The 26,091-nt window shown below is 43.1% G+C and overlaps 1 protein-coding gene across 6 annotated transcripts in view; it reads left to right on the top strand.

Annotated features, from left to right (window-relative positions):
* Nucleotides 1-26,091, top strand: part of DIP2C (disco interacting protein 2 homolog C) — a 489,268-nt gene that overhangs the window by 385,688 nt on the left and 77,489 nt on the right. For all 6 annotated transcript variants that reach the window (XM_074985037.1, XM_074985039.1, XM_074985041.1 and 3 more), the window contains 9 exons: nt 5,418-5,541; nt 5,890-5,999; nt 6,438-6,540; nt 6,853-6,917; nt 12,358-12,451; nt 12,606-12,725; nt 13,498-13,612; nt 21,670-21,809; nt 24,071-24,207. In XM_074985037.1, the coding sequence (XP_074841138.1) occupies nt 5,418-5,541; nt 5,890-5,999; nt 6,438-6,540; nt 6,853-6,917; nt 12,358-12,451; nt 12,606-12,725; nt 13,498-13,612; nt 21,670-21,809; nt 24,071-24,207 (1,008 nt within the window). The remainder of the gene's footprint in view (nt 1-5,417; nt 5,542-5,889; nt 6,000-6,437; nt 6,541-6,852; nt 6,918-12,357; nt 12,452-12,605; nt 12,726-13,497; nt 13,613-21,669; nt 21,810-24,070; nt 24,208-26,091) is intronic.

The raw sequence follows: 26,091 nt of genomic DNA on the forward strand, positions 1-26,091 counted from the left end.
GTTCAATATTGTCTAGCAGCATTACCAACACTTCCACTGCTTACAGGGCTCTTAGAAAACATTTAGGGGTAAATTACAGCTAAATATCAGCACAGAACACTGAGAGCCAAAACCAGTGGCTATAAACAAACTTCATGGGACAAATGGGAAACTTGGCCGTACCCATGATAAATGGACATCCAGCTAACTAAAATCATGCTGGACCTGTACCATTTGGCATAATAAAATTACATAAATTGGACCTAATATGCAAAATTCAGAACAAGTCTTCCCTTCTGCCTAAACCAAGGTCATCAAGCTTTCCATATTGGAAATGCTGAAATGTGACCTTCTGACGTCTATGTACGGTGCGAGTGCTGGTGATAACTTTTTAAAGTCACTAATAGTCCTGCTTATAACAGCATCATTAATAAATGACTTAAGGTGCAGAGCTTTACCATTTCTGTCTGTAAATTTCCATCAGGCTGGATTTTTTAAATATGTAACAATGTCTGAGATTTTAATGCAGGTTAAACCTCTCTTATTGTGGATTCTCTGGGTCCAGGAACATCCGTCACAAAAAGTTGACACGCCCCAGTATCCCCAGGCTTCCCCCTGCCATCTGGTCAAGCATGAGACATGCTTGACCCCACCTGCCCATACCAGGGGAGTTGAGGGGGTAGATGCAGGACACACTCACCTGTCCATACAGAGGGGGAGTTGGACATGAGACGCACCCACCCCTCAGACTCCGAGGGGCAGGGCACAGGGCTTGAGTGAGGGTGGTGGTGCAGGCCCAGAGCCCTGGTGCGGTTGCTGATCCAGCTCCCACCAGTAGCCCAGGATCCATCTTGGGCCAGCCCCCACCCCACCCCACCAGGATCCCTCTGTGCCCTCACCTCCTCCCTTACTTTCTCACTGTTTGAAAATAGACTGGGTGAGCAAACAGTAGGGAAGTGTCCACTGTTAAAGCACAAATTGAAACTCTCTTGTCTGACATACTCGTCCGTCAGGCCAGTGGATGTTGATGGACCAGAGGCACCTGAACCTGAGAGTTCCAGCTGTGCAGGGTGCAGCTGGCAGTAGGGAGCCCTGCTGGCAAACTGCTCTGGGGAGCCCCAGGGCAGGGAGACAGCTGGGGTTGAGGAGCCCCACTGTGTGGAGCCCAGCCACAGTCAGGTGGTACATCTGAATTATTTTCTCTCATTTTGTGAATAAATTACTTTTTTTAAGGCACTGATTTAATCCCTGTGTCCTAAAGAGTCTGTATATATTCATGTCTTAGACTGAAAGGTCAGCTAACAAATTACAGCTCTTTGTTTCTAAGCTCTCTCCTAGGGGATGGTTAAGATCTTGGGGTTTACACCACAGAGAGAGACATCCCAAGTGTGCCTTCCTGGGTTAAAGGATTTTGGTTTGGTTTGGTTTGGTTTGGTTTTGTTTTTTTGAAGCAGAGTCTGAGAGGCAATTTTTAAGGTTTTACAGGACCCCACATTCTGCACATAGAGTGTCGAAGTGCAAAGGCAGAGTGGGGTCATTATGAACTGAGAGCACAGACCTCGGGATTTTAAAAGGACTCTCTTTTCTTTCTTTTGCTGTTTGGGAGATTTTTTTTGAGATTTTTTTTTTCTTTTCCTGCCTGAGTGGGAACAAGCACACACAGAAGTTATAACTGCAAAGCCAGAGAGTCCATACCAGTTTTTTTTTTTCCCTAGCTTTCAGGGTAACTGGATAGCAAGGGTAGAATAGGGCAGGAAGCAGGCCAGTGCAAGAGCTGGGGGCGGGCACAGTAACTTGGAAGCAACCCCCATACATGAGCCATATGTCCCAACCCAGGGAAGGGGGACCAGAGTGTGGTTGTGAGGAGTCAGAGGACGTAACCCTGACCCTGCCATACAATGGACCTCCCGGTGGGAGGCTGTCTTGCAGGAAGGCCAGCAGTTCTGGAATGAAGAACTTGCCCATCCCTCTCTTCCCCCACCTGCATTGAGAAAGCAGGAACCGTCTGAATAGTGGCTCATGTGCCAATCAGGGCACCTGTGCCAAGGGGTGCCGAATCCTAGTCTAAACTTCTGCTTTAATTCACAGCAATAATATTAGTAGTCACAGTTCTTTGTATGCTTTTTTCTCCCCTCCTTCCTCCCACTGTATTACGAATATCACTTTTAATGACGACTGCAGAAGTCTGAGGGCTATTTCTGTAGTTATTTCTGGAAAGAGGGTTAAACATTACCAAAACTTTACATCAATGCTGTTATACTTTAAAGGATTTCAGTGCTTTGGAGGTTATCATATTTTGTAAGTTCTGTAAGACAATATGTGTAAAGCAAAGAGAGTGTTGTGGAAGTAGGTCGCATCTCAAAGGTCGACTGTTCTTGCATCCCTAGACTTTAAGATCATTACATGGAAGTTAGTTTCCTAGCAAACATCCTTTAATTAAAGTAAAATGCAATCTGCTTTCTTCACTGGAATTCTGAATTAATGTAGAGCTCATAAATTTTGTCAGTGACCATCTTGGAAGCTCTTCCTTGATAGACGAGTCAATGCTGTGTTTTGGCCAGGTTTCAGTTTTGACCAGTATATCATCCAGGTGCAAGTTACTGTAACACAAATTCTTCTTTGAGGAGATGCAGGCATGTATGCCGGAGTTAGAGCCTTTTCCCTAGCAGTACCAACTGAGGAGCTGGGCTTTCACCTTGTGACTGTGGTTTCTTCCCCGCTTATATGAGGCAGCGCCCCTTGTTACAGTCTGTGGTTGGAGTCGGAGCTTTTTGTGATGGTAGTCTCAGAACCTCACCGTTAGTCTTAGCCTTGTGTGTTGTATACTGTTAGTGTTAGTTACTAGTGCTAGATTTCTTGCTCTGGTGAGCATACTCACTGAACATGGGTCGTGGAGTCCTTTTTTGCTTAGCTCCTTCCAATCAAGTCAATGTTCATCAATGATTGGAGGGTGTATCTGGTATGTTGTCAGAACAGGGAGCCTCTATCCATGTAAAGATGCTGGAACTTCAAGCATGCCAGGCTTTCTGGGACCATATCCCATATTCATTGTTTCAACGATACCAACATTAGTGCTTTTTTTTTGTGGCAGTATTTGCTGGTACTGAGTACTGGCACCTCAGCGGCACCAGCTGCAGGATTGGCTTGGTGATTTGGGGGGCGGGAAAGCAGTTGAGTGTCGGCTCCTTTTTCTTTTACACAAAAAGCATTGACCAACATTATGTACTGTGTGAACTAACAAGGATGTGCATACTCCAGGTCACTCTGCCTGAACGCCATCAACCTGTGACAATTCTGTATGGAAGAGGACGTTGCTCCGGTAGCGTTCCTCTTGCTGTGAGTGCAGAATCATCTTGCAGACTATCTCAGCAGGAGTTTCTCCCTTAGCTACAAGTGGTCCCTAAAGAGGAGTAAACTCCAGGGTTTTTTTTCCGCAACATTGCCTTTCCCACAATTGACCCTGTTGACAATATGAGAAAACAGAAAGTGTTGTCAGTTCTGCTCTCAGACTCCCTTTCTGAAGCCTTCCACAGCAGCTGGCAGTCGACTCATGTATACCTTTCCACCTTTTATGATCATTCCCCACGTCATCTTCATTTTCCCAGAGTGGCTGAGGCAGTGCTGGTTCTATGATCTTCTTGTGCTGTCCATTTAGCCTCCCACAACACTTCCCAACCTCTTCACCCTGTGCTCAGCGCCTTACACCTTACAGCTGCTGCATGGCTGAATAAAGAGGAACAGTACTGTTTGTGGCGGCTGTTCAGTGAGCCCTGCTATTCAGCAGCAGGAAGTTGTCTTGTGGGCCAACCTACTTACTGAGGTGAAACAGAACCCAGCTAACTTGGACTTCTAGGAGTATCTGTTACATCTTCAGACATTTAGCAACAATTTCACCATGCCATCCCCCTGTTTGGAGAAAAGCAGGTTTTTTTCCAATGCCGTAGTGGCAAGATTTCTGAAAGGAATCCTCCTCTTACCTTCTGTGGTCCAAGAGGAAGTCCCCTTGTGGCACTTAAGCACGGCTTTGGCAGCTCATATGGGACCTCTGTGCAAGCCCCTTGCAGGCTGTTCACTGTCCCTCCAGTCTCAAAAAAACATGCTCCTGATAGCCATTACCTCATCTACAGAGACGAGGTGTGAGCTGCATGCTCCAGTGGCAGATCCTCTTCTACCCACAGATACCTGAGGACAAGGTAACACTGTGGACTTCACAAAGGGACACGTGTTCTCTGCAGATTACCTCTAGATCCTTTCTTAAAACCACATACGAAATACCTTTGTCTATAATTTCTCAGCAAATACAAGCTCATTCAGAGAGAGCACAAACAGCATCAGTAGTGTTATCAGCAGTGCTTTTCTTGTGCCAGTACTGAGAAACGGCACTTCAGCAGCCCCAGCCATTGGATCGAGTACACAAGTACCTGCTCCACGGTTTTTTATTTTTTGTTTGTTTGTTACAAAAATGGCACTGATCATCAGTGTCGTATCTATTTCACACACTTTCAGGGAGACCACATGGCACACTTATGGACCCTTCTGCTTTACTGCCTCTTCCAGAGCAGATGCAGACCTCCAGAGGGCAGTCTAGCAATCTGTATTTCAGTAGACTCCACGCCCTCTGTGGCAGGGTACTACTTATGAATCACCGAAGTGGAGTACACATTTGCACTTACTCAAAGGTAACAGCAGTCATGTAGCACTTTAAAGACTATCAAAGTGATTTATTAGTCATTATTAGTGATGAGCTTTTGTGGGACAGACTCACTTCTTCAGATCTCGCAAAAGCTCATCACCTAATAAATCATTTTGTTAGTCTTTAAAGTGCTATATGGCTGCTGTTTTGTTTGTTAGAATACAGACTAACACAGCTACCTCTCTGTTACAGTTATTCAAAGGTGAAATGGTTACTCAATGTACCTGTGTTTTTTCAAGATGAGATACAGACACACATTCAGTAGACCACCATCCATCCCCTCTGCATCAATCTCCTCGCATTGGCTTTCGGTGTCAAGGAACTAGGGTTGGGGTCAGGATGGTGTTGCATTATCCAACCAGAGCAGGGGCATCAGCCACAAGATGCAAGCACCACCCTGCTATGGATACTGCTAGGCAAAATGTCTCGGGCTCTAGCACATTGAACACTTGCCTGAGTGGAATACACATCCACATCATTGTTAAAGAGACACAGTTACTGTAAGTAGTCATTTCTTATTTCATAGAAGAGGCACCTTGGATATAGATGTAGAAGATGAAGCCATACGATAGCTTTATCTTTAGTGCTTTGAATGGATATATATGGTTGTGAGGCTTAACATATACATATTATGCAACAGCTTTGTCAGTGTACAAGTTATTCACAAAACAAACTACAAAACAAGCATGCTTCATGCCGTCTATTCTAATTAATTGTTACTTTTTGTATTTTTACAATCAATTAGGATGCAGGAAGCCAACAAATAGGTTTCTTACTTGGAAGCTGTGGCGTTACTGTGGCCTTGACTAGTGATGCATGCCATAAAGGACTACCTAAAAGCCCTACGGGGGAGATACCACAGTTTAAAGGTAAAGCAATCCTCATTTAACCCACATTTTGAAAAAAAGATTACATGTGTTACTAAATAGCACTTAGAGCATTTCACATATTCACTATTAATACATTGGAGGTTTAGAAACTAGCTTCGACATAGTACATCCTAATGTCTATTTATATAATGTATAATAATTAATAATTCCGGTTTGTTTACTCCAGTGGGGATACTCACATGAGTAAAATAACCTATATTCAGCCAACCACACCATACAAGCATAGAACATATTTGAAATAAACTTGTGTGCAGAAGAATTTTGTTTTCTTGTACTATTCATCCATCAGAAGCTCAGCACACTCTTTTTCTTTTGTCTCTTTCTCAGGGTGGCCAAAGCTACTATGGTTTGTCACAGAATCTAAACATCTTTCTAAACCTCCTCGTGACTGGTTCCCACATATCAAGGATGCAAACAATGACACGGCTTACATAGAGGTGAGTTAATAACAATACATTTTCCTTATGGTGGATTGCATATGGCACATCTGAGTACCATTAATATAAACAAATATGTTGTCACTGATAAAAAAAAAAAAAAAAAGTTAACATCCTGTTTACTTTCTGAGAAGTAATTTCAGTATAAATACGAACTGAATAATATATGAAAGTTAATGCAGTGTTAAATTTGCACAGTTAACTTTGTGGTACTAGAGTCTTTATTACTTAAAGGTTTCTACACCACTTGGGACCTTGATTCAGTAGTGCTCTAAGTACATTCTTAGCTTAGCGCATGCACAGGCTTAACTGCTTTGCTGACTTGGGACTTCAGATATTACACTGTTAGTTGTTTTGCAAATACGTAAGCCGTAGTAGTGCGGACACCCAAACTTTTGCACTTCCAGACTTTAATCATTAATAACAAATTTCTTGTAGTATAAAACGTGTAAAGACGGAAGTGTGCTTGGGGTGACTGTGACCAGAATTGCACTGCTGACCCACTGTCAAGCTCTTACACAAGCATGTGGATATACAGAAGGTATTAAACACATTCCTCTTGTTTCATTCCTAAAATTAAGTTGAGTTTTATATCCTACCTGATTGAGGGTCTTATTTTATGTAGGACTGTATTGAATAGTTCTAGATTAAAAATAGAAATTATCTATTCATGGCATTTTTGAATGTCTCTTTGCCAAGAAGAATCCTACTATGGAGAGTACTCTGAAAGTTATGCTTTGTGTTCATCAGTCATGTACTGCCAAAATTTCTCTATTTCCTTCCTGAAAGTAGCTTTGCTTTGAGCCTATGACATGCCCAGAAAAATACGCCTTATTTTGTTTTTATTCAATAGCTGAAACAATTGTGAATGTGCTAGATTTCAAGAAGGATGTTGGCTTATGGCATGGGATTCTTACGGTAAGTAACTTTTTTATTCATGTAAGTATTTGCAAAAGAACTTGTCTAATAAGTTTAACTATCATTAGACATTGGGCTGTCATGACTTTTTCCTAACCCTTTCTTGTTTGTCTTAACATCTGGAAACTACAGCTTATAATTAGCTACGCTTCTACCTAGGAAGCACAGCAGGAATTCCAAGGCACCACAGTGCATCAGGTCAAGTGCTTAGTTTGTCCTTACTTTACCTAAGCACAGAGTTGATACAAACTTCACTGTCTGTGGTTCTGAGGTCTAGAGTAATTGCAGGTATTTAATGGGGAATATCACTCCTCTTTTGCTTCAATAAGATCCTCATCAACTAGAATTATTATATTGCCACAAAACTCACAAAACTGGGAGACTAGTCAACAAAATGGTAGATAAAATTCAGTATTGACTAATATAAAGAAATGCACATTGGAAAACATGATCCCAAGGATGCATACAAAATGATGGAGTCTAAATTAGCTGTTACCTAAGTTGCCAGAGATCTTGGAGTCATTGTAGCTAGCTCTCTGAGAATATCCATTCAGTGTGCAGCAGGAGTCAATAAAGCTAACCTAATGTTTGGAGCTATTAGGAAAGGGAAAGATAATAAGACAAAATATGATAACAGCTCTATTTAAATCAAAGAAACACCCACATTGCGAATTCTGCATACGGTTCTAGGTGTACCCATTTCAAAAAGATACATTGGAATTGGAAAAGGTGGGGAGAAAGGCAACAGAAATTTGAAAGTTGAAACATGGAAATGTACATATCTCTTAGAACTGGAAGGGACCTTAAGAGGTTATCGAGTCCAGTCCTCTGCCCTCATAGCAGGACCCATCACCATCCCTGACAATTTTTGTATTTTTTCATTTAACCTGCCCCAGACCCTTGAAAGACCCCTTCAAGGAATGGTCTCACAACCCTGGGTTTACCAGGCCAATGCTTGAGAGTATGAGGAGAGATTTAAAAGATTCATGCTGTTCTGCATGGAAAAGAGATAAGCCTATGTCTACATTACCACAGCTACATGAACTCATACCTAAGGTCAAATTCCTGGGAGGCCTACATCATGGGTAGGGGAAGGGGAGGGGGCAGTGACTGGAAGAATTCTCCCATTGACTTACTGACCTTATTCTTCTCATCAGGAGTAGAGCATGGGGGTCAACTACAGAGCGATATGCAGTTGATTTGGTGGCTCTGTCAGTGGGTCCGTTTCAGAGTTTCAATCCCCACTGTCGTGTAGATATAGCCTTAGCGGGGATATGACGCAGGTCTATAACATTCTGAATGCTGTGGGGAAAGTGAATAAAGAAGGTATTTTTGTTTTGTTTTGTTTTTTCTTTGTTTTATATTCTTTTTTTTCACCCCTTCCTATAATACGAGAATCAGAGACAATAAAATGACATTAAAAGGCAGCATATTTACAAGAAGCAAAAGGAAATGCTATTCCACATAATGCAGTCAGCTTGTGGAACTTGTTGCGAGGCGATGTTGTAAAGACCAAAATTATAATGGGTTCAAAGAATTAGTTAAATTCATGGGGGATAGTTCCATCAATGACTATTACCAAGATGGTCAGGAATGCAACCAATGTGCTGGGCATCCTGAGACTCTGAATACCAGAAGCTGGGAATGGATGACAGGGGAAGGATTGCTCAGGAATTGTCCCATTTTGTTCATTCCTGCTGAAGCATCTGGCATTGGCAACTGTTGGAAGACAAGATACTGTACTAGATGAACTCATTGATCTGATCAAGGTTGGCCAAACTTGTGTTATTGATCGTGAAACAATTGTGATGCATTAAGTTGAACATGGTGTCTGTTTGCCTCTTGAATATCTTTCCAGATTAAGAACCTGGAAGTTTACTGGTATGGAGGCCAACTTCTTTTGTTTACAGTGTTGAAGCAGAAGCTTCTGGAAATCCTGCTTAACTGATCATAGTGGAGAGAGGGACTAACTTTGAAGACTCCATATCTGAAACTTTCAAATTGAAAGAGCTATTGTGTTATGACACCAGGGCAACCCAACATACCTTTCCTGACACAGTTTCCATCAGTCAAGTGGCAATTATAATTATAGATACCAGCTTTATATCCACAAGTAGTTCATTTGATACAGTTAATTTTCATAGAATCATGGAATCATAGAAGAGTGGGACTGGAAGGGACCTCGAGAGGCCATTGAGTCCAGCCCCCTGCCCTCATGGCAGGACCAAGCACTTTCTAGACCATCCCTGAAAGCCATCTATCTAACCTCTTCTTAAATATCTCCAGTGGTGGAGATTCTACCACTTCCCTTGGCAATTCGTTCCAGTGTTTGATCACCCTGACAGTTAGGAACTTTTTCCTAATGTCCAACCTGAACCTCCCCTGCTGCAGTTTAAGTCCATTGCCTCTTGTTCTATCCTCAGAGGCAAGGAAGAACAAGTTCCCTCCCTCTGCCTTATGACACCCTTTTAGATAACTGTATCAAATGAACTTTGTTATCACACAGGCTGAAAGTGAACATCCACCATTTTTTGTTTACTTTACCTTCTTTATGGTTTCTCTTGATATGTCTGTAACTTGTTACCTGACTTTTCTGTGAATGGTTTCCCTCTGTTAACAATTACATGATGCTGAAAAGGGAAATATCATCTTTGGCTCCAGTTACTTGTATGCCTAATCCCATTGGGGAATTTAACTATGCTCTAATAAGGGGATCTTAATTTTGTTTTTCCCCTCAGACTGTGCCATGTTTAAACCCCACTTCAGTGTAGTGATATTATGTGACACATTGCTAAAGAAAACAAACATTTTAAACCATAAAAGATCAGCTTGTGGCCATTGGCTTCACTGACTTTCTTGTTTATTTACTTTACAACCTTTTAGAATCTCACCAAGGATATTCTGGGATTGGTCTAGCCAATAAAAGGGCCAAAAAACCCTTCTTTACTTTTAGAGCAGGGGTGGACAGTAATTTTTGATGGGGAGGCCACACCAAGAGTTTGGTAAATTGTCAAGAGCCACACTTTATATAGAGTGTGTTCGGAGTCTGGGACAGAAATTGGGTGCAAAAGAGAGCTCCAGTTAGTGGACTGCAGTGCAGGAGACTGTGGAAGATCTGAGAGGGAGTTTCAATGAAGGAAGGCATTGTGACCTGGTGCAGGATCCAGGAGAGAATATGAGGATTCTGGCCTGCGGGGAGGAGTACAAGGGAGGGTGCAGAGTCTGGCAGGGCATTGGGATATGTTGCCAGAAGCGGACTCTGGCCAGAAGGTGCATAAATGAGCAGCTCCTGGCCAGCAGCTGTCTCTGGCAGGCTTCCCTGCTTGCCAGAAGGCCCAGCCCAAAGGCCATTCCATTTATCTCTCACTACTGGTGCCAAGGTAGGGCTTCCTGCTGCCACCTCCAGCAAAATCTCTCCACTTCTATTGGCCAGAAAACAGCCAGTGGTAGCAGAGAAAGGTGCTGCACTGTCATACACTCAGCAAAATCTCTCAGGTCCTATTGGTCAGTTTTGTGTGTCTGGCCAATAGGATCAGAGAGAATTTCCTGAGGGGGGCAGGGAGAGCACTTGAAGCTCCACACCCTCTGCAGCCCTACATGCCTGCTGTGGACCAGATTAAAAGGTTTGGGGAGAAGGGGCGGATCTGGCCTCTGGGGCCTAGCTTGCCCACCTTTGTTTTAGAGTAAGCATGGTTTTGCTTATTTTATGCATTATCACTCATTCTGCTTCCTACTTTGCGCACTGGTAACCAAATTTTTTGATGCAATGGTGATGTGAGAGCTGGATCACAGGATCCCCTTGGAATTGTCACCCCATGTGCTGATCATGCTACTGAGCTTTCCTACGTTCTCTTTGGGGCATGCACCACTCTGTCCTGCTGGGCCAGAAGCTCTGGTTTCCCCCAGCCAAGGCACAGAGTTGAGGTAACAGCTCCCCCCCCCTCAGCAGAGCCACAGAGATGCTGAACTAGCTTAGCTCTGGGATGGCTAAACTATTAGGCTGTTGGCAGCACCTAGGAATACAGCCCCAAAGAGTACCAAAACCCCAAATAAATCCATTGTACTCTCAGGTAACAATTATTTACAATTATCTTGATAATAAACGAAAGTATTTGGGCAGGGAGGGATAGCTCAGCGGTTTGAGCATTGGACTGCTAAACCCAAGATTGTGAGTTAAATCCTTGAGGGGGCCATTTAGGGATCTGGGGCAAATAAATTAAAAAAGAGATGGTGCTTGGTCCTGACAAGAGGGCAGGGGACTGGACTCAATGACCTCCCGAGGTCTCTTCCAGCTGTATGAGATATGTATCTCCATATATTATATTATTATAAGTGTAAAATTGGATTTACATGATCACAAGTGAAAAAAAAAGATCAAAGTCAGTTACTAAGCCAAAATAAACAAAATATTCCAGGTAATTCTAATACATTAAAAAACTTATTACATTCAAATTCTTACCTTAATAGTTGTTTTGATTATCTCTTTCACATGCTAGGCGGCCTCCTAGCTTGTGTTCAGTTCTCCCCCCACACCTCCATTCAGTCTTAGATGTGCCCAGCAGACATCGTGGATGATAAGTGGGGGTCTCATTGCATCTGGCCACTCAATTGTTTGGTTTCCCCCTTTATATCCCTTTTGCACAAGCTGGGAATTCTTTGTATTCAGTTCAAATTTTTCTCACCTTCAGTTGAAAAGTACCAGATCCAAAATGGATTCTAGCATTAGGTGGTCAAATATTTTTATGGGTTGTTGACTTGGTCACTGAGCCATTATGTTCCTAAAGTATCATTAATGGTTTTTACTGGAATACCTGGTCTAATAACATAGTATAACTTAGTATACTTAGTATATACTAACTTTGTATTTCTAAGTTCACATACAAGAAAGATACATACACAAAAATAGAATATACGCATTCAAGAGGTCACAGGCCACCTGACTTTTCTGTATAAAGGGTCTTTGAGTAACATACGGTCACGTTAAAAACCCAGTGTTCATAGAGCATGGGGGGATCATGGCAGGTGGCTTTTCACTTCTTGTAAAGACAGACTTTTCTGTGTATTTAAATTGTTGCATATGTCTTGGAGTAAGGACAATTCCTGTGAAATTAGAGCAGAATGAGGTCTTAAATTCATCTCTGAAGGAAAGATACACCTGTCCGTCACTCAATTTTTGGCACTTAAAGCATGCTTTTATGCCACTTTCCACATTGCTGTTTTATGAACTAAGTGAAGGAGAGTGGAGACAAGTGAACACCCTTTTTTAAAGTTACATTACAAGTTTAAGATTTTTTTAAACAATCTCTTATTGAAATTATACCAGAATCTGTAATTATGTACTTACAACATGATTCACAAACTGACATGATACAAAGTTTCCTCATTACTAATTTTATGCTCTTTGGGGACAAATCCCTTGTTTACTTTATTTTAATTTCAGAGTGTCATGAACATGATGCATGTTATAAGTATCCCATATTCCTTAATGAAAGTGAATCCGCTATCATGGATACAGAAAGTCTGCCAATACAAAGGTAAGGATCACAAGTGTATAAAGGTATTTTTGAAAAGTCAAACTCAGAAAAGCAAGTTGTTGCTATTGATGTTATTTAGCTGTAATTTCTTCAATCTCATATCTTAAAATAACATGTACATGGTACGTTAGTAATCTGCTCACTTTTATTTTAGCAAAAGTCGCTTGTGTAAAATCCAGGGACATGCACTGGGCATTAGTGGCACATCGAGATCAAAGAGATATCAACCTTTCCTCATTGCGTATGCTAATAGTGGCCGATGGCGCAAATCCTTGTAAGTTCTGCATGTATAATAAAACAAAGAATATGATACTTGCTTTCTGTCTTATGTTTTAAGTTTCAGTCTTCATTCACATTAGCAAAAAAATGTTTAACAAAAGTATAAGGTTTATCTACTGCAAACTACATAACATTTATGGAAACAGTAATTAATTTTGGATTTTTTTAAAATGTATTTTTCCTTAGCTAATCCTGAAGCAAACTTGATATTCCGCATAACGTAAGTCGCAGTAAATACGGTTTTGTTTAACATGACAGCCATATATAAAGAGTGAAATAAGTTATCTTCAAGCTGTAGAAAGAAGCAGAAGGTTTGCTTCTGAGCAACAAAGAATTTGTGGGGTGGGATATTTGCACTGCTCTAGTCAACTACACCTGGATCACTCCATAAAAAATAATATTAATAAGAACTTTCTCCATGTAATTTTTAAGATAGTGATAATAGATGTTCTGCTTATCTATTGTAACTTGCTTTGAGTTCCTGGAGTAAATCCTTCCTTAACATGCCTTTTGTTAAACATATGTATGTGTACTTCACATCTGAGATCCATGTATAGTGGCTCTTCTACCCTCAAATAATGTAACTATGCCGGAAAGCTAATCTTTAATATACCATATAAAGTTGAACTCTACCAGATATGGTGTTTTCCAGATATCATCTAGATCCTTTTGTCCTGAAAATCTATGTACGTGCATCAAAATATTTTACCTGTGAATAGTATTGTCTCAGAAGTCAGATTATTTTTCTTCTCTGATTTTTATTCCAGGGTCTATTTCTTCCTGTGATGCATTTCTCAATGTCTTCCAAAGTAAAGGCCTACGGCAGGAGGTCATTTGTCCTTGTGCCAGTTCACCAGAAGCTCTCACTGTGGCTATTCGAAGGTACTGTGTTACACAAATTTAAAAAAGACAGTCTGCAGAATGACACATTCAAACTAAACAAATGAACAATTATATTCAAGCAAGATTATGGCTGCATAGTTAGCATTCACATTATCCGTTTGGTATTCATCTTTGTAACAAATGGGATATGCAGAGTGTGTGACACCCTAACTACTTTTGGAGGAAAAGAACATTGTGGTCATTTTCATAGTATAAGTTTAGTTTCAAATCAAACAGGCTAACATGCAAAATCTAACTGTGTGAAAACTCAGGTAAATCCCCCAAAAAAGCAGTGAATTAAATAAAAAAAGGGAATTTTAATTGAATTGTATGGATGCTTTAGAAGTGAACAAGCTGTATCCTTCTGGAGAATTACAGCAGACCTCTGTTTGCATTTGGATGAATAGCTTTTTTCTTAATGATTAGAGATGCTTTGAAATTTCCTGTAAATGTGTTAAATGCTCTTGTGTGCCTGTGCCTGGAATTGGAGTGTGTAAATTCCCGCAAAGTGCCAGACCCTTGAATTTACTCAAGCTTGTGGCTAGGTAGTGGTCACCTATCCTGAGTTTGTGATACCTCGGAATGTGCTGCAGTTATATGTGTCTTAGTGTCATGATCTTTCCAAAAGTGGAAACTCTGGAATGTGGGGATATCATCCTAAATAGTCTGTTTACATGTTCTTCTAACATCCAGATTTCTGGATCCATTTGTCAATGTATAACCTCCTGAAGCCATCTGATGTAATATTGTGAAGTTTTGTAATTATGTTAAGTAAAAGATAATCTGCAAAGTTAAAAATATAATGCCTGGAAGGGAAAATTTAATCTGATTTTCAAGTGCAGTTAGGTGGATTACTGCGGGAAGAAAGACGAGATACCAGGAATGTGTTTCACTAGGCCACAAGTCTGTTAACATGCCTGCGAATTTTCCAGAAATAATTTTTGTAATCCATATCACCTTGAGGAGGGCCCCCCTTAGCACTGTTTCCCCTTCAACCTAGTCTCAGAATTGTTTCTGGGACATCACTGTCTTTTTCTTGTACAAAAATCAAGACCCCAGGGCTGTCCCTTTGCAGAATCAGACACTGGTATCCTGAACCCTAGTAGATGCCTTTCCATATTCCTGATTCCAGTTGTGATTTGTCAGAGAACCAGACCTCGGCCAGAGTGAGACATAAACACGTTACCACTTAACTTACCCACCTGGTCCCTAGGCTGTGGAGAAGACTAAAATCTACACCTAAGTTAATTAGGCAATAAGGGGAGAAACTCTTTCCCAACCCAAAAAGGCAACTAGCGTGATGCTCATAGCAACATCTAGAAATGGAGTCCTACTCTAATCCAAAGGCGGTGGTACTGGGGTAATGGGAGTTAATGGGTTTCTGCTGCACCCTTCTAGCCATCCAATTAAACAAGCAGCTATTCATTTTTCCTCATCTGTCAAAGGACCCATAAGGAGGAGAGGAAAAGAGGGAAGGCATTCCTTATACGGGCTAAAGGATTTTCTTTTCCCTGCTGGCCCGTACAGTGGCTCCCTCAAATCTGAATGGAGAATGTAGGCATTCTATTAATTGTTTGAACTTTAATGCATAAGGAGGGGTCTGTCCTGTCTATCTTCAGATTTCTATGCTAAAATCTGTTTTGAACTATTAAGGATCCATTTGCGTATTAAGTACCTTTGATAGATTACCTAAAGGTTTTATGAACAAATAAAATAGATAATATGTGGAAAGGCTTTTTTGGGTTTTTTTTAGACTCCTGTAATTATGCATCAATCATCTTGTTACAGTGAATGTTATCAAACTTGTAAAGGCTGGGTAAAGTCTGTAAATATCAAGATAATACGTCCTGAAATCTGAAGTTTTGGTGTCTTTCACATTCAGGTCACACAGTCATTCTTGACGGTAAAGTCATTATTGCCCAAATTCCATAGATTAGCATTTGAAGCACAAATTAAAATAACTGACTGTAGATCTGCGGTATGCAGGTATCCTGTTATCACTGCAACTTCTCCAATATGCTTTTCTAAATTGTTATAGATAATTATAGATGTTCCTTCATGGAAGGCTAAGAAAAAAGCCATTCCTCTTGTAAAATGTCTGTATAGTATAGCACAAGTCAAGTCATACTAGATTAATGGCTGCTTTACCCAGAAACTCAAGGCTGAAAGCTGCAAAAAATAATAATAATTTCATGTACAAAATAGTGGTTAAGGTGTTTTTGTAAGGCCACTTGATGAGCTGCCTCCAGCAGATGACATCTGGTCCTGATACTTCTAGCAATTTAAGTGAGTTCTTATTTTAAGCACACAAAGACTTCCATTTAAGTCAATGCTAAATGTTGAGGTTTCAGTCATTTGAATCTTGAGATAAGTTTGTATTATTCCTCTTTTACACATAGTGATGAGTGTGCCTTCATTTAGTCTATGGAAGTAAAAGCCCTATTGCATTGCCTCTGTTTCTTGATCTCGAAATGTATCCTTCCTGTCATGGACCTTAAATGCCTTCATATTTTGTTCTTAGGGATAACCGATAAGAAAATGAAGTTCAAGATGTTATCTTTAACCGGAAAAGTTCTGAGCATCTTGGAAACAGGCTACTTGAATCCCCTTTCTCCCTCAGTGATTCTCCCCCATTGTTGCTTAGTAGAGCTACTCATGTTACAGATGTCCTGGTGTGGACTGCATAGTCCCGCTTCTAAGGGAGGTCTGTGTGTCTTGGTACTGCTCCCACTCTTGATCCGCAAGGCCTTAGATTTTTTTTTTTTAATAAAACAAGGGAGATGTATGCAGAAAGTCTCGTGTTAGCTTCTGCTTCATTAAAAGTAGCAACTTGAGGAAAAGCGTGAGCAAATTGGAGATGGGAATCAGTGAAAACGGGCCTTTTATTATCATGTTTAAGATTGAATGAGCAACATAATGTGCACTGGGGGAGTGAGAGAAAGATGATCAATAATGTGGTTGAGAGCTCCTTTTAAATATTGAAAATATCATTCATCATGGCTGCCTATTTACTGGCCACCATTTATGTTCTACTGCATAGCTGAACGTGCTCCTTGTTGCCTTTACTGACATTGTCACTTCAGAAATATCTCGTCATAGCTATTAATTGAAACATATTGTCAGTGACTATGGGTGCGTCTACACTAGCAAGTACATTCGAAATTAGGATCAGAAGACTGAGTTCTTTCGAAAGAAGCCGCGGAGCATCTACACTGACATGGCGCTGTTTTGAAATTAATTTCAAAAGAACTCCCCAATTCTTTCAAAGTCGGTCCTCTGTTCCCGGGATGGGAAAAGCGCCCTCTTTCAAAAGATTATTTCAAAGGAGATCTGTGGCCCACTCTTTCAAAAGAGCAGGTTCTCCATGGCCATGATTAGCTGGAAGGCGGCAGCGGCGGCGGTGCTCATGGCACAAGCGGAGCTCTGTGGCTCCAGTGTCTGGCCACATTTCAGTACGCAGGCCCAGAAGCCCTCAGGCAGGAAGCTGACAGCATGCAGGCAGCAGTGAGACCACGCTGCCGCTCCAGCCACTCCCAGCCATGACACCCCAGGGGAAGCTGCAGCACCTCTAGCACCATGGCCAGCAGCCGGGACTCCCGCCCTCCCCAGGGGCCATCCAGGGACCGGGGGGAGCCCTGCCAGGAGGGGAGCCAGCCCCCCAAGCGCCGGGCCCTCTCCTGGACAGAGGCCAAGCTGCAGGACCTTCTCGCCCTCTGGGAAGATGAGGAGGTCCTGCAGCAGACGGCGGTCTGCCACTGGAACACCGCAGTGTTTGAGCACCTGGCTAAGGGCCTCACCGGCCAGGGTCATCCCCCCCAGACCCTGGTCCAGGTGAGGTCCAAGGTCAAGGAGCACCAGCAGGCCTACTGTGGGCTCGGGACACGGCCGGGCAGTCAGGGGCAGCGCCCACCAGCTGCCCCTGCTTTAAAGAACTCGACCACCTCCTGGGGCCCAAGGAGGCGGGACCCTCAGCTGTGTGCCTCGACACAGCAGACCCCCGACCAAGCCAGAGGAGAGGGGGACAAGAACTGAGGGGGAGGACTGCCCCAGACCACTGGCCACCTGCAGGTGCCCCCCATGGATCCAGGACACCAAAAATGGCGAGGGCTCAAGCGAGGGGACCCTCATCATCGACGTCCCCTTGGGCCCATCCAACCTGGCCCTCTCCAACCGTGCCTTGCCTGAGTTCCTGGAGGTACCTGCAGGTATGTACCGTGCACACCAGGGGCTGTGGGGCCCGGGGAGAGGGTGCGCAGTCTTGCCCAGGGTGGCCACAGCCCACCCACAGGGACATCAGCCCCAGGGAATGGGCAGGCCAGACGGCCCCACTGCCCCAGTCTCACAGGGCTGATATGTGGCACCCAGCACCATGCTGCTCCATCGCAGGTCATTCCCGCACCCATTCCCTCCATCGCCCATGCGTCCCCTCCTCTCCCTTCCCTTCCAGCGGTTCCCCCCTCACCCCAATTGCCCATCCCCCTACCTCCCCCACAATGCCCCCCCGCAAAGGAGGCCAACTTTGAGGCCCTGATCCCTCCCCCCAGCCAGCCTCATCTGCCTGGCCCACACCCTGCTGGCCAGCACTGGCCGGATGGAGGCCGAGCCCCCAGACCCCCTCACCATGCCAAGCCCAGCACAGGCATGGGGACCACGCCTGAACCACTTCCCTATCTCCCTGTGTTACCGGCCCTGGCCCGGCCCCAGTGGGGCCCCCAGACACGGGGATGAAGGGGTGGGTGATGGGGCTCCTGGCTGTCGAGCCCTGTGGAGGGGTGAGGCCCCCCACCTGGGCCCTCTGCTCACCCTCCCCACACATGTATATAGTTCCCCCTAGAAAATGAGGGGCACAGTTTTGTCTAGTAAATAGTTTATTTGTATGGTTTAACCTGTGTCCCCCATGCATGTGTGCTGGTGGGTGTGCGTGTGTGTGCAGGGTGTGGGTGAGGGGGGAGTGTGCAGGATGGAGGTCGTTACCATGGCCCCCACTGAAAGGCTTGGCTCAGGGCCTCACTTACATGCACCCCGTCCTGCTGGGCCTGGTGTCACAGGGTGGCAGGGGGCTGTTCATACCCATGCCCCGCCTCAGCAGCCCACCTCTGCATATAGGGCTCGTGTTTTGCCTCCACCAGGTTATGGGTGCAGCAGGCTCTGACCACCGCCAGGACATTGGGGAGGCTCACCTCCATCCTGGTGTGGAGGCATCTAAAATGCCCCTTGAGGCGACCGAACGCCCGCTCCACGGTGTTCTGGGTGCATCTCATTAAAAAGGTCCTGGCTCGGCTGGGTGTGCCTGGTATGGCCCCTTCAGCCAGACCTGCAAGGGGTAGGCCGCATCCACCATGATGCAGGGCGGCATTGTCGTGCCTCTGATGGGGAGCTCCCGCTGGGGGATGAAGGTCCCCTTGGCTATATGACATCCCAGCCCTGAGTTCTGGACGACCCACACGTCGTGTGCATGGCCAGACAGCCCACATAGATGTCCTGGAACCAGCCGTTGGCATCAACCAGGGCCTGCAGGACCACCGAGTTGTAGCCCTTTCGATTCATGTAGGCTCCGCAGCTGTGCTCCTAGGCCCGGATGGCAATGTGGGTGCCATCCAGAGCCCCAAACCAGTTGGGGAAGCCCAGCTCCTGGAATCCCCGGATGGCTTCATCCAGGTTCCTGATGTGAACCAGCTGCCTCCGGAGCACCTTGTTGATCACCCAGACGACCTGCAGAGCATAGGTGGGGCACTCGTGAGTGTGGGGTGGGTGCAGCTTGCCTGCCCGTGCCCATCCCCATCCCCGCCCCTGTCCCCAGGGTGCCAACCCATGCCCATCCTCATCCCTGCCCCTGTCCCTGCAGGGCCCGTCCATGCCTGTCTCCATCCCTTCCCCATACGTGGGGTGCCTGCCCTTCTCCTGACGGTGTCTGTCGCCAGGCTGCCCCCTGCATGCAGTCTAGGTGTGAGCTGGGCATGGCTTACGTTGATGAGGATGGCCCCGACAGTAGCTTTGCCCTCCCCGAACTGGTGGCCAACAGATTGGTAACTGTCTGGGGTGGCCAGCTTCCATAGGGCAATGGCCACCCTTTTGTGCAGGGGGAGCGCCGGCCTTGGGTGTGTGTCCCAGTGCTGGAGGACTGGGGCAAGCCAGTGGCACAGCTCCAGGAATGTTCCTTTGGTCATCCTGAAGTTCTGTAGCCACCGATCATCGCCCCAGTCCTCCAGCACCAGCCGGTCCCACCAGTCGCTGCTTGTGGAGAAGCTCCACAGGCGGCGGATGACCTGGGGGACTGGCTGGGGACGTTATGCCTTAAGGATGGTGTCCAGGAGCCACCTGGAGCAGCTGCAGCACTGGCTGCGATGGAGGGTGGGAGGCACTGCTTAGGGTCCATGGGGCCCTGGTATGCTACCTCCACTATCTCTGTCACTCATTCTTGCTCTGCCTGGGGACAGGGTTGCTGGTCCTCTGCGTGTGCAGGCTGAGGCACGGGGAAGGCAGGGGCCTTTAAGGGAACAGTGGGCAGCGGCCCCAGAAGGGCTCATCTGCCATGTGACCCTGCCTGGGGCGCTTCCTGCCCCTGCTCTTTCAAAAGAGCACCCTGGTATGTGTGGACGCGCTTTTTCAAAATTGTGGTGTAGGCCTTTTGAAAGAACAGACCAAACCTTCAGTCCCAGCTGGTGTGTGTGGAAGCTCTGTTTCAGAAAGACTATCTTTCAATGTTCTCTTTCGAAAGACGTTCTTTCGAAACAGAACTGTAGTGTAGACGCAACCTATGAGTTTTATGTGTGTGTGATTAGATAAGGCCTAACTATTTCAAGCATAGCAGAGGATATGACATAAAAAGAACATTATCAGATAAAACAAGCATTTGTTAGAATGGAGTACACAAGAAAACTGCAAAATAAAAAGATGCATATGGGCTCTTTCATGGATTTTGAAGATATTTTTCCTGTCTACATTGTACGTGAGCAATATCCATAAACAAATCAGCATTGTAATACCCTTTTTTTGCATTTTAAAATATAATGTTCTGTTAGTGCCTTTCCGTTTCACTCTGACTTAACTGAATGATTTACATGTGTCTGCTTTAGTTTGTTCGAACTACATATGTATAATCTTATTTACTAATACAATGTGTGCGTTTGCACTGAAACTGACAAGGCAGCCATGCTTGAGTTGTAGAATGATACGGTATCTTAAGAGTGAATTTGACCAAATCTAGAAATCGCAAGCAACTACCATTCACAATGTCTTGAACTTTTTGTATTGTAATGAAAATGACAATGACTACACCTGATAGTTGAGTAATTAGCTAGACAGCAATTCGTTAGTTATTAAATTGTGTGCTAAAAATGAAATGATAAAATTATTGCTGCATGCACTTAAAGTTGACATTGAGTATATTTTAAAAAGTATTTCTTCTGTTCAGAAGGCTGATGCACATCATGTGGCAAAAGAAGTCACTTCCATGATCTAAGTACAGAACTGGGAGTAAAGAATACTTTGGTTCTAATCTTAACTTTCTAACACTAATGCACCATACCCTGCTCAAATCACCTAATCCTAAATTCTGAATTGACTGCAGTGTCTGAATTGGGCTACCAAGAATTGAGGCACCCCAAATCACTTCTGATTTCCAGAAGACGTGTCTCTAGTGTGGCATCCCAGAATCACTAGTTAGTTATGAATATTTGTACGTGAACATGTCTCCATTTCCCTATTTGTAAAATGAGGCTAATTCTTCTCACTAGGCAACTGAGTGAATTAAGTTCTTTGAAGATTTTTTTTTAAAAAAATGACAATACCTGAGGTTAGATTTATATTTAGGGCTCTGTAGAAACACTTCTGAGTGGACACTGATGGTGAAAGGTGGCATTACATGGGAAAAGTATTATGTCAGACAGAAGGCAAACGAGGGTGATGTGGAGTCTTAATTAAAATTAAATCTAAGAAATGCTGATATTTAAGACAATATTGTGCTATTTTTGTGATAATCTGTTAGAAATATGGGAAAAGATAATGGTTTTCTTGGAAAAACATACTGCCCACTCAAGTTATTAATACTTCTGCAGGCCAACAGATGACAGCAACCAGCCTCCAGGCAGGGGAGTTTTGTCCATGCATGGTCTCACCTTTGGAGTAATTAGAGTTGATTCTGAAGAAAAGCTTTCTGTCTTGACCGTGCAAGATGTTGGCTTGGTGATGCCAGGAGGTAAGGATTGCAATAGATATCTTTGAAATATGTTATGAATAGAAACTTTAATTATATGCAGTAAAAACTCGATTTTACGGACCCCAATTTAGAGGACCTTGGGAACAATGGCTTTCCCCCACCCTCCCCCATTGTTCTCAAATTCCCCTGGGGTCCATAAAATCTTCCCCCCAGCACCACCAAAAATAAAGTTTAGAGATTTACCACTGCCATGGCATGGAACAGTAGCCACCTCCTCCTCTGGAGCTGTCCCACACTCCTCCCACCAGGGGTGGGACACATACACAAGTGCCAATCTGCCCATGTATATGCCCCACCCCCGCATGGTAGCTCCTCCAGGCTGTGCAGTGGCCCCTCCAGCCGTGCAGCAAGTCAGCTCCAGCCTCATCGGCAGGGTCCAGTGATTCCTACGGCTCTGGTACCTGGCAGGTGTGTTTTTCTTTCCTTTGTTTGGGCAGGGGAAGAGACTCAGGCTGGGGGAGCCTAGTAGGGTGGATGGTCAGTTAACCCTCGTATTTAGCGGAATGTCAGGAATAGCGGACACCCCTCACCCCATTAAATCGAGGGTTTACTGTGATGCTATAAATAGGAGTACTTTCCTATTAAGGAAACAGTGAGGATAATGATATATACATATATGTACAAACAGAAAATAAGAAAATAGAACTGGTTTGTTTTTTTTTTTACCTTGGGATTTCTAACATCCATTTTCTGTCTGGTATTTACTGTGATTGGAAGCTCAGCCTCACCTCATTAGCCACAGACTGCTTTTATTTCAAGTGGCTGGCAACACCTGATTCTTCTCCATTGTCCTCCTGAAGGCAGGTTCTGCACTTATTCAGATAAGCCCAGAACAAAATATAATTTGGATTCCTCTATGCAGAGGCTACATCACAAGTGTCTATAGAAACAAGAGTGACCTGACCAAGGTATTTTAGGTTATTTTCCTAGTCTGCTATAGCCATGAAGAAAACTGCGTGCTGCAGATCTGCAGAAGATTTTCACAAGCTCCTTCATTCAGGCATGAAGATATTATAAGCAAAATTTGTATCTTCAAAGGAGGATAGTTATAAACGTCAGACTAGAGCAGTCAGCCAAAATTCTTTAAAACATGGCACCAGGTTTTTATATCCAAATTGATTTTATGTGTGATGTTGTACTGACTGGAAGAGACAAATATTGCTGCGTTTCTTAACAGTACTTCTAATACATTATGCACCAAATGAACTCTGTTTTAGTTGGGCAACTTAAGATGGAAGCAAACTAATGTTTTTTATTTTCCAACACCCCTAGTATAAAATTATTTTATAGCTGTATTGGTTTATAGCAGGCTATATATTTTGTTCTAATTCAAAGCAATGTATAATACAGATTCTCTTGGGAGTATCCTCACCAGGAGTGGACAAACATCCAAGATGTGACATTTGCATTTATAAAGGCATTCTGGTCTGCTTCCCTTTCCTCTTTCACCTTGGCCCTTTTCCAGTTGCAAAGGTGTATGCTTATGACAGACTGCTACCACAGAGATTGCTGCTAAGAGGCATGCCTGCCTTTACTGCTATTCCCAAGTTTGGAAGGTGGCAGAACTGTACCTTTGGTGCAGAGACAGAATGTACTAAAGTATCCTCAAGCAAGCATGCTCCATCTCACCGCTGAGATATTTCCTTCTCCTCTCCTTCACTCCTCCAATGTGTGCTTTATTCTTCTCTCTCTTCCTCTGTCCACTCTAAATATCTTATTTTTTCACCTGTTGGTCCCCTGCTTTTAGTTCCCGCTGTCTCTGCCATACTCCAGTACATAGCTGATGGGAAACTAAACTCGGGTAATTCTTGACAAAGCAACACACTACTGCTGTGTTAGTCTGATGGACAGAATGACAGGATCTCTTGCATGGGTTTTACCTAGGTTTGGTGAGAGCTGACCTTCCTGCCTTGGCATCTGTTGCTGGCAATTGGACATAGCAAATTATCATCCAGAAGCTAAAGCAAAATATTCTATTTTGTACTGACCATAGTAAATATATATTCCAGGGTACAAAGCCAAGGAGTCAGTAATGTTTTTCAGACTGGCTTTATATGAAGTACTTGTCACTGTTTGTCTAAATACTAAATTATCTTTAATGTTAAAATGTCTTAATGGTTGAGCAGTTTTGTCTGCATATACTTTATTCACTGAAGTTTGTAACTCACAACCTCCCCTGACCACTAACTTCCTTCTGTAGTTTCTATAATATTTTTGAAAGTCTTTTGCTTTCTCCTTAGCTATAATGTGTGCAGTGAAGCCAGATGGAATTCCTCAGCTCTGTAGAACAGATGAAATAGGTGAACTTTGTGTGTGTGCCATAGCAACAGGTACATCATATTATGGACTCTCAGGAATGACCAAGAACACTTTCGAGGTGAGTCAGAATGAAGGTGCACATCAGACTCCATACTTTTTAACTCTTCAAAGTTGAGAAGCCTGTATGCGCAGGTCCCATAATACTCATAATGCTATTATTTATTATTAACTACTAGCAATATAATCTGTAAATAATACTAGGCAATAATCGTGAGCAATAAAATCTAATTTGGGGCTCCATTTCATTAAGAACTGTTCAGACATTTAGAAAAGCATGAACCTCAGCCCAAGAGGTTGTAATGTTTGAAATAAAATTCTAATGTGATTAATAAACTACAGGAAGAAAGAGAGAGGAAGGGCTTGCTGTTGTACAGAGTAGCTATGTTCACAACTTAATGGGCTCGAACACATTTGAACACTGAAAAGAGATTACATTTCAAAAGCTTTCTTCAACATTCCTGCAATCTACCCAACATTAGATAACAGATTTATTGTAGTACACCTAGCAGAAATATGTATTTAGGAGAGATTTGAAGAAGGCAGGAAACAACGTGATTTTGAAAGACTGCCTTCTTCCTTATCAAATAGAGCTTTTGTTTTTAAAAGAGAGGCGTAACTCTTTGACTTTCTTAATTTTGCTTGTTTTTCTGAGTGCTGCATTTCCGAGATGATTGCTAATTTGATAACTTTGTAGCAGCTTTCTACTTTTGTTCTTGTTGAACCTTAATTGACGTTTATGAAAAGGCTGGACGAGTCACTGAAGTGGAGAGAAAAACTAAATTAAAACTATTTCTTATTTAAATATTTGTTTCTTTTTTACTCAGTGTTTGGGGTGGAGGGGAAGAGGTGGAAGGGAAATTAGTGTACATTTATTTGTTCCTTTAATGCTTCTCCTAATCATATCATTTGCATAGTCTAAACAGAGTTAATATTTTCCCTGCATAATGAGTGTTTCAACAGTCCACATCAATATGCAGTTTTGAGTGTCACAAGTACTATGCCCTGAATAAATAACAGGGGCTGGGAGTGGGATTGACAATCGTTCTATCCACGGAAGCCAGGAATCTTCCCATACTGCAAAAGTTTTGATTTTTTAAAATTGTTTTTTTGCCAGGGTGGAAAAAGCAATTAGTGATAGCCAGTGTGACTGGAAATCCAATATTTGACAGGTTTGCAAGGCAGAAATGTGCTTAGACTTCTTTTGGGAGCTGGAACATAATAGTTGTAGTAAAATAAATCCTAGATGGTAATATCCAATTGGTAGTAGCTGAGGCCCTGTTTAAGCATGTATGTGAAGTTAAACATATAAATAGCCCATTATCTGACTCTCATGCTTAAGAATCTTGACCAAGTCACTTAAGATGCTTTTCTTTTTAAGAATGCCCTTTCATGTGCCAGCGAGTCAAGAGTCAATTATCTGCTTTCAGATCTAATTATAGTCTCTCAGTGAGCATTTATTCTTTCTTCAGTAAGTCATCCATGTGCATCAGAGGGCAGAATATGACCTTTTCTCTTGTTATCTTAGCGTGGAAGGACAAAATGCAGAAACGTTGACTTTTATTGACAACTCAGTGGTGGCCATCAGCTTGTGATTGCCTTAGATAACTAAGAACTTGCATTTACACATCCCCAGTACGTGCAATTTTCTTGGCATTTACTGTAGTCATTTAGGAGAATAAAGGCATTCCTGCAGATACCAAAGGAAGATAATTTGTTTAACTTGCATGAAATGGATGTGTGTGTACAATATGTCTAAAAGGCTTGGCTTGTTCTGATGACTTTTTTTTTCTCTGAAGCATATTGTTTTAATGGGAAAGGACATTTCCACTGATATTTAATTGTTATTTCTTCACTGTCCTGCATTTTGGACTGAAATTTAATTCCTTCCCATTCAAATATTTTTATCCATTATTGTTAAATAATTTATAATATAGAATCCAAG

This window comes from Carettochelys insculpta, chromosome 2 (assembly GCF_033958435.1).
Source record: "Carettochelys insculpta isolate YL-2023 chromosome 2, ASM3395843v1, whole genome shotgun sequence".
Lineage (NCBI taxonomy): Eukaryota > Metazoa > Chordata > Testudines > Carettochelyidae > Carettochelys > Carettochelys insculpta.